The 9,182-nt window shown below is 36.8% G+C and overlaps 1 protein-coding gene across 1 annotated transcript; it reads left to right on the top strand.

The window, feature by feature from the left end:
- The first annotated feature begins 275 nt into the window (after positions 1-275).
- On the top strand, positions 276-4,868 carry LOC149664266 (uncharacterized). Its single transcript, XM_089841926.1, has 2 exons — positions 276-1,191; positions 4,760-4,868. Exon 1 carries the CDS (start codon positions 603-605, stop codon positions 1,089-1,091), a length of 489 nt encoding a protein of 162 aa, XP_089698052.1. The 5' UTR covers positions 276-602; the 3' UTR covers positions 1,092-1,191; positions 4,760-4,868.
- Positions 4,869-9,182: the final 4,314 nt, after the last annotated feature.

The following is a 9,182-nucleotide window of genomic DNA, read 5'->3' as shown; positions in this document are numbered from 1 at the left end:
TTATAAAGTGGGTAAACTATTAACAGGCATGGGTCCGAAATGCATTGTGTGAAAACATCTGGTGACTGATAGGATCAGGTAATAAATCAGGCTATTGTTAAACGATTGAGGAATATGGGCGTGTCTATTAAGAAATTTCGTTAGTTTAAGGTAGCTTTTTTTTTGAAAAATGTACAATGGTTTTTATGACCTGTTAGAGAAATTAGGAACAAAAGATACTTTTAACAGACTTTAAGATATCTAAGGATATTGTCACAATCGAGAATCTCTAGAAACTTTTTACACACCATGTTTTTCATTTATTACCCCAGTAAAATTGTCCCTTATTTGCGGTGTTTATAACAAAATTCTATTTATAGGCCACTCTTTTGTTGACAATTTATTTGACATAAAGCAAATCCAACGTTCTTTTGATCTAAACTATTAACAGGCGTGTGTCAGAAATGCATTGTGAGAAAACATTTGGTGACTGAGGAGGCAATAAATCAGGCTATTGTTAAATTATTGAGGAATGTGGGCGTGTCTATCAAGAAATTTAGTATAAAAGCGGCTTAGGAAATGATCAAAATACACAGTCGATCTTCAAACATCGAAAGATAAACATGGATCCTGAAACTCTCCGTACAACTTTGAACGAACTGACTATAAATAGACCTTGGCCGTTACGGTCAATATACGAGTTTTATTTCTTCCTGTGCGCCTATCTGCGAATAGATCCGTTGTACGGACCTCAGACTCTACCGCCAATCGTAGTACAAGGTGGCTTAAATGCTATTCGAGCTTGCCTCGACTTACTCGATTATATGAAAACAGTTGCACGAGTACCAGAGGACTGTAATACCCTAGAAGAATTGGAAAACCTAAGGAATCTAATTCCTAGTCCCTTAAGAACGGAATTCGTAGATCGCCTAGCGAAACGATTTGAAGAAATTGAGCGTGGTATACGGGAAGAGGATGCTCAAATCGTCGACTTCAACAACTCACAATATGACAAAGAGATAGCCGCATTTTTAGACGGAAAAGATCAAGGACCACCCGCAGAGAAGACACTATTGAACGAAACCTTACCGAGGGAGCACGGATCTGAATAGACTATTTTTGACGGTGAAATTGATGTACAATGGGGAGGAGGAGAAACGGACCCGTCCACACCTATTGAAAACGTACCTTCTTGCGAGATACTAGGTCAAAGTGAGAGATTTTACGAACATTTTAACATGTATGGTCGAGAGGTAGTTCTTAGAGTTACTGAGGATCCCGTCGCTAGTGTATGTACCGTAACGAAATGCGTCCTTAGTAAGTACAGGCCTACAGATTACATCCAAATTACTTTAAAGAGTGCCGCAAATATTTGCAGATCCGAACTAGAATTATCCTTTAGAAGAGCAGATCAAGTCGACCCTAATATTCTTTTTGACCAGCTTAGTGTTATGCTTTATGATGACGAAATGGAATCATTTTTCCTAGGTCCTGTTAAAATTATATTTAGCATTGTACGAATGCCTGAGGGCCAAGGGCGTTCTGTAGCCCGAGGGATTAAACCTTTTAATCTATTCTGTAAAGATAGGCGAGGTATTGTACGTATAGTACGTATTCAGATAACCTGTGTTTAGCCAGATGCATTTGCGTTGCTATATCGCATCGAGCTTACGCCGACGATACATCGGGTGACAAGACGCTAAAAACGCGATATGCAACTATATCTAAAATAGATCCAAAGGGCACACTACAAAGAAATGAGGCTTTAGAACTATGTCTTAAGGCAGGAGTAAGGGTTAGTGAGTGTGGGACGGCTGAGTCTTTTCAAAAGTTCAAAATTTATTTAAATCAATATTCGATTTTCGTGTACAAATTCGAAAATAGCGTCCCTGTTTTGATTTTAGGCGAAAACGATCCCTATGATACTAGGCCCCGCCTCTTTTTATTGAATGAAAATAACCATTATAACGTTATTACAAATTTAAAACCCCTCTTCAACCATGACCGATTCTGTGAAAAATGTCTCGTACCCTATTGGCGAATACAATCGCATAAATGTAATGACTTTTGTTTTAGTTGCATGAGACCCACTATATGCCAAGGTCCCAAGATAGCTTGTGGGTTTTGTTTACGAAAATTCTTAGGCGATGACTGCTATCAAAGCCACTTAGCATCTTCCAGCAGTAAAAAACCGCTATGTGAACGTCTTTTTCACTGTAAAGACTGTTTAAATATTATTGATTATTCTCGAAGAACCGAAATGCATAAGTGTGATGAGATTTATTGTCAGGTCTGTAAGAAATATCAGCCGAGCAAACACGTGTGTTATATCCAGGTTATCACAGACAAACCGCTGAAAGTTCCCTCCGTTAAGAAACTTAGACCTAATCAGCCTAACCTCATGTACATTTTCTTTGACGTAGAATGTATACAAACTAAGGTGTGTCAGGAAAAGTCGGGTGCTTACGAACACCAGGCTATCCTGTTAGTCAGTATAACCGTCTGTGAGCATTGTATAGATGAAACGTCCCTAAATTTTAACTGTATTATGTGTAGTCAGTTTGGTAAGCGTAAACAACAATTTTCAGGCGGAAATCCAATAGCTTTATTTTTAGATTATTTAATGAAATTGCATGCCGTTAAGAACGTCGTCATACTGTCACATTTTGGTAGTAATTATGATAATCAATTACTAATTCGGGAAATCATTAATAGAGATGAAAAATTCGTTCCATCTTTGAAAATTAACGGAACTCGAATTTTAGAAATGAAATTGTTTAACTTGCTATTTCTGGATTCTTATAATTTCATTCCTGTCGCTTTAGCAAAGTTTCCCGCTACTTTCGGTATACCCGACGCAGCCAAAGGGTATTTTCCACATTTTTTATTCAATGTAATAGAGCATAATTTTGATGTAAATAGACAGAATGAAACCAACTATGCTATAGAAACTAATCTGCCCCCTATCGAAGCTTATGGTTGTCAATATTTTACAAGGAAAAATTTAGATGCCTTCTTAAAATGGCATAGCTCTGAAGATAGTAAAGGTAAAGGTTTCGACTTTGTGAAGGAACTCAATTATTATTGTGAGAACGACACAATTTTACTATTCCTAGGATGTATAACGTTTCGTACACTACTGCTAAAAGCAACAGACGTTGATCCATTTAATTGTGGCGCAATTACTCTTCCTGGCGTTTGCTCTTATGTATTTCGGCGAAATTATCTTAAACCTGATACTATAGGTATCATACCGGCAAATTATTATAGACTTAGTGAAAATCAGTCAATAGGGGCTATAGAGTGGCTTGAGTGGACCGCGCACAAACGAAATATATCTATCGAATCCTCCTTTAGAGCGAGGGGCTGGTCATTCGCTAAAATTTTGTACACCTGATTACTGATTTCTGAATTTTTATATGAATTCCTATGATTACTGGACGAATTCCTTGATTTCTATGATTACGATTATTTTCAGTGATTTCCATAATCATTACACTGATTTCCCGTTATTGCCGCGGATTACTTGTGATTTCCGTTTGAATTCCAATGAATTCCGGTGATTATTTGGTGAATGCCGTGATTACCACTGGATTCCTCGTGAATTTCGATGAATACAGTGATTATTTATATTTCAACTGATTATGATTTTTATTTTGGATTTTCGAATTCCTCCATTGATTATGCGTGATTATTTCACGAAAGGCGTGATTATTTCACGAAAGGCGTGATTACCGAGGTGATTACTAAAGATTACTAGTAAATCATGTGATTATTTCTAATTTTCTCAAGATTTCACGTGATTTCCATTGATTATCGGAGATTTCTGATTACCTTTGATTACCCGCAGGAATGATTTTGATTACTGATGATTTTCAAAGAATTCTAGAAATCAAGTAATCGATTTCTGCGGTTTTGTACACCTGATTATTCAAGTGACTAACCCCTCGCTTTAGAGGGAAAGAAACCAGAATCCAAAAACTTAGAGTAGACGGATTTTGTGAAATCAACAAGGAAATATTCGAGTATTGGGGGTGTTTCTATCATGGGTGTAAAATACACTTTCCCTTAAACAGAAACAAGGCTTTGCACGGAGACCCTGCGCAAACTTTGAATTCTAGATATATTAGTAGCATGAACGTGTTGACCAAGCTAGAATCACTCAACTATAAAGTAAATGTCAAATGGGAGTGTGAATGGCAGAAGGAAAAAGTAAATAAACCAGAAATAATAGAGTTTTTAAAATGTAATGATATTAAGCCTAAAATAGTAAAAAGATTAGACCCCCGTGATGCATTCTTCGGTGGAAGATGTTGCGCAACAAAACTATATCATAAAACAACAGGATCAGAGCGAATTCATTACGTTGATTTCACAAGTTTATACCCTTTCATTAACAAAACCTCCAAGATACCTATAGGACATCCTGAAATCATATTAGACAACTTTCCAGACATATTTTCGTTCGATGGTCTTCTAAAATGCGACGTATTACCGGCCCAAAACCTAGTTCATCCCGTTCTGCCCGCTCGTATTAATGGAAAATTAACATTTCCATTATGCTACACCTGTTGTAAAACCCAGTTTCAAGGTGATTGTGAACATACTCCTGAAAAAAGAGAATTGAGAGGTACATGGGTAGTCGACGAGTTACGTCATGCAGTAGAGAATGGTTACACAATCACACGAATGTACGAGGCTTGGTCATACAAAGTGACGCAATACGACCCCAAAACAAAACAGGGAGGACTGTTTAAAGATTATGTTAATACCTTTTTAGAGTATAAAACCCTAGCTAGCGGCTTTCCAGCAGATTGCCAGACTCAAGAAGATAAGGAGAACTATGTCAAAAGTTTCAAAGACGAAGAGGGTGTAGAACTGGATATCACTAAATTAGAGAAAAATGAAGGTCTCAGATGTCTTAGCAAACTTATGCTCAACTCTTTTTGGGGCAAATTTGGCCAGAAAACAAGGCACACCTCTACCGAAATAATCAAAGATGTCAACAAATTGTATGGATTAATATTAAATCCCGACTTGGAGGTTAAAAGTTTACTAACAATCAACGAAAACACCATACTAGTAAAGTACGAACACATTCTAGAAAACGAGATTGTGCACAAACACACAAACGTAGTTATCGCTTGTTACACAACAGCTATGGCGCGATTACATTTACTAAAACATCTTGAAAAGGTCGGTGACCTTTGTTTTTATTATGACACGGATAGTTTAGTGTACCTCTCGCCAGACGGCGCTCATTTGCTACCCACTGGCGATTATTTGGGGCAACTTAAAAATGAATTAGAATCCTATGGACCAGATGCCTATATTTGTGAATGGGGGAGTGCTGGACCAAAGAACTATTCCATGGACATTCTCGACCCTAAAACCGGCACTAAAACTAACATTATCAAAGTTAAAGGATTTTATTTAAACTCTCTACAGAAAATTATATAAATTTTGAAACAATAAGAACCTACTAGGAGTAAACAATGAAGGTGAACCTATACAGAACTCGGTTCAAGTCCCTATAGGCCCACAAATCAGACGTCTTCCCGATCACACACTGATCACGATCAACCAGACCAAAACATATCAGGTCGTAGTGGATAAAGTTAGAATACTTCCTGATTATAAAACAGCCCCATACGGTTATATTAATTAGAATCTTTGACATTTTCCACATAAGTTACTTGTATATATTTTAGATACCCAGTATCAGTATTTTAATTAGTATTTCGAGTGTTATTTACAGTAATATTAACGTATTTCAACTATTAACATGTAACAATATCTTAACGAATACGCAGCGTTTTTGGTAATATTTTTGCATTTAGTAAGCTTTTTTTAATTAATATATATTAGCACTTTAGTCAATAAGTATTGAATTTATATTGTTTTGTATAATTGTAATTTTTATTTTTTGATGATAATTATAGTAACGTTTTTAGCGTGTATAACGCGTCAGAAAAAATATATTTTTTCGTCAATCCTGTGAACATTTTAGTTTAATAATTAGCCTAATATTTGTTCTAAAATCGTATAATAACCATTGTAGACTTTAAATCATATTAAAAAGTAGTATTGCTATATTTTCTATGAAGGTACTTAATAATCTCGCGCATAGTAATATTGTTCTATTTTCTATGATGGTAAATGTTTATGTGCTTAATAATCTTGTACTACCATTTTTTTTTGAAGAAGTATTAATTTTGCATTTTAGTGAATTTGTTTGATATCAAAACCATTGTAATTCGTATTTTCTAATGATGTTTTTTTTAGCAATGATTACGTGTATAAATATTTTAACGCGTAGGAAAATATATATTTTTCAGTCAATCCTATGAGGATTTTTAATTTAATAACTAGTATTGTGCTTATTTACCATGTATTCTATGTAACCCGTATTTTCTGATGTTTTTTTTAGTAATATTTCGCATTTTAACTCAAGTAATTGTACTTATTCTCCAAATTCGTATTAAAACTAATGTAATCCTTATGTTCTGAGTTTTTTAGCAGTACTGCTTCATTTTAACTTCTAATCAACTATCCAACTGCGCAAAAACTGCCGTAATTTCCCTTTATGATACTAAAGTGTACTATTGTTTTAACATAGTAACTTGATAACCAATACACAAAACAGGAGAACACTTAGATCCGCGCGTAATTTGTACCCTTTTTCAATGTAAACCATATCTCATTTAAAACCGGTTCTTTAGTATAACATAAGCCTACATGGAGAGATCTCAAAATCGTACAAAGAACAACACTACTAGAAGGGCGGGTGTAGAAAGGGCCTACTGAACATATATAAATCATGCCCTAAATGAACGTAATATCCTAAAGATACACCTAATAATAACAATACAAAACATGAGTACACCTAGACCTTCGTCGTAGCTTAATTGGTATCTTTTGCAATGCAAACCCTATATCACTTAAATCTAGTTCTTTAATATAGCATAATCATACATGGAGATACCTTAATAATAATAACATTACGGGAGGGGTGCGTTTAGAAAGGGTCTACTGAACCTATAGAATTACCAATAAATCATACCCTAAATGTACACAATATCCTAAAGATACACCCAGATAATAACAATACAAAACATGAGTACACCTAGAACATCACCATAGTTTAGTTTGTACCTTTTGCAATGTAAACCATATCTCAATTAAAATTAGTTCTTTAATATAAGAATAACATAAGCATACATACAAACAAAGAATAACATTACCGGCAGGGTTGGTATAGAAAGGGTCTACAGAACCTATAGAATTACCAATAAATCATCCCCTAAATGTACACAATATCCTAAAGATACACCAAATTAATAACACTATGGACACTGAATGCCTTCAACACCAATAAATTACGTGACGTCATACCAATACACGATAAAAAAAAACCCTATAAATTCAAATTTCCCGCCAACAACGTCACGTGACGTCATCAATTCCCCCTTGGGGGAGAAATGACCCCCCTCCTCCTCACAGTACCACCATATAGCTGACGCCTGTATACCGAACTTAGTTCGGTATACTGGCGTCTATACTCTCTTGTCAAAGGCGCAAACGGTTCGGTGCTCACCGACTGGGTGTGGGTGCAAGCAGCATACGGGAAGAGCAACAATGTCCACGATGGTGGCTTTCGGGCACTTGAAATCGTTCAAGTCGTGAACCGTTCTGTTAAGGCGGTCCGATAGAAAGGCGACTTTGGCGTCGCCCTTGCAGTCCAGTCGGTGCAGATTACGCGAGAACCATTGGTTCTGGCGTTGTTTTGAAATCGCGACGTGGGATTTATTGTACGGCGGCGCGAATGTCCAGGAAATGGTTGCCGGCTTTGCCTCGACGGTGGTTATGGTCAGTTCTTTAACGATAAGGTCTGTAGTGCCGTCACTACGAGTGCACCCGTTCAGATATTCTAACTCGATAATGGCGGATTTCATAATAACTAGCAGCGAGTCTAAGTATGACCGTGTAAAACCGAACAGAGGCTAAATATGAAACCTCAAACGACCATTGGGCTTCTCTTATAGAGGCTGGAACGGCTGACGTCATAACGCGGACTAATACCGAGTCGGGATTGGATACGAGGATCCATTGGGGGCGTGGTTCTCTTATAAAGGTTGGAAATGATGACGTCATTTCTCCACGGATCCCTCTTAAATTTCTTGAAAAACAGGTTTGTGCTTCTTCTCCTCGTTCTGTGCATAATGTATACAACGCAGTATATACAGCAAGCGGAACTGGTGGGGGGCTGCAAAGCCCTCCTATAATAGTTTATTTTCGTAGAATTTTCTCTCGTAAATGTTTTAATATCTTCTGTCAAGGGACCCAAGCCCAAGGAATCAAAATAACAACATTGTTTATTCCCATCTATATAGTGACAAATCCAATGAGAACCGTTTCCTTTGTGATTATCTAGATTTATAACAATGGAAGCCGGATATCGAAGGATATATTTGGGTAGAACATCGCGCGGGTATACGCCCATGAATCCGCGGGTCCTCTCAAAACCCTTCTTATGGTTGAAGCGTTCATGGCGAATCTACAACGACGGTACTATTATGATCTATGTGCATTAAACTTTGAAACTCTGAATAAACGATCAAGCTCAGCGTTTCGGGTACAGGTTCTTCGAACCCGAGTTCAAGTCTCAATTGTCCCTGTCGTATAGGGTTGTAATGATTTATATCTGACGCGGTACCGTCTTGAGTCAAATCAAAGCAGTAAAGCGTATAGCCTTTGGGAGAGTCCTTCATAGATATTTCGTTACCGTCGTCTTTGTAATGAGTACCAGATCCGGTAAACAGAGAATAATATGATCTAGCATAAACACCCTTTTTGAAATTTGGTCGCAAAGGCTAAGCGAGTACTTGTTCTGAACCGATAATCGGATTAACATAATTCACGTTAAGTTTTAGAATTCGAAAGGGTTCCAAATCAATTTGCCGTTATATGAGTTATGAGTTTCTAATCCCACGGTTAATCTGTTTGGCAAAACCCCTAAATATACGTTATCTATTGTAGTTTTTTGAATATTTGCCGAAATGGTAAAAACTTTCACTTCTGTCCAAGTGAATGGATATTTTGCTGTAGCTTTAGTCCAAGCCGATTCTAAAGCTAGCATTACTCGAAGGGCTACTCTCACTTTACGAATATATAAACCTACTTCGAGTATTTCGTGTTTGTAC

Source organism: Phalangium opilio, unplaced genomic scaffold (genome assembly GCF_054372755.1).
Source record: "Phalangium opilio isolate 3A_F unplaced genomic scaffold, DU_Popi_V2 ptg000061l_1, whole genome shotgun sequence".
NCBI classification, from domain to species: domain Eukaryota; kingdom Metazoa; phylum Arthropoda; class Arachnida; order Opiliones; family Phalangiidae; genus Phalangium; species Phalangium opilio.
Note: the sequence above shows the minus strand (reverse complement) of the source record. Positions and strands in the feature narration are given on the sequence as shown.

Coding starts and splice junctions, on each gene's coding strand:
- LOC149664266 (XM_089841926.1), top strand. CDS start 603: ATGGATCCTGAAACTCTCCGTACAACTTTGAACGAACTGACTATAAAT.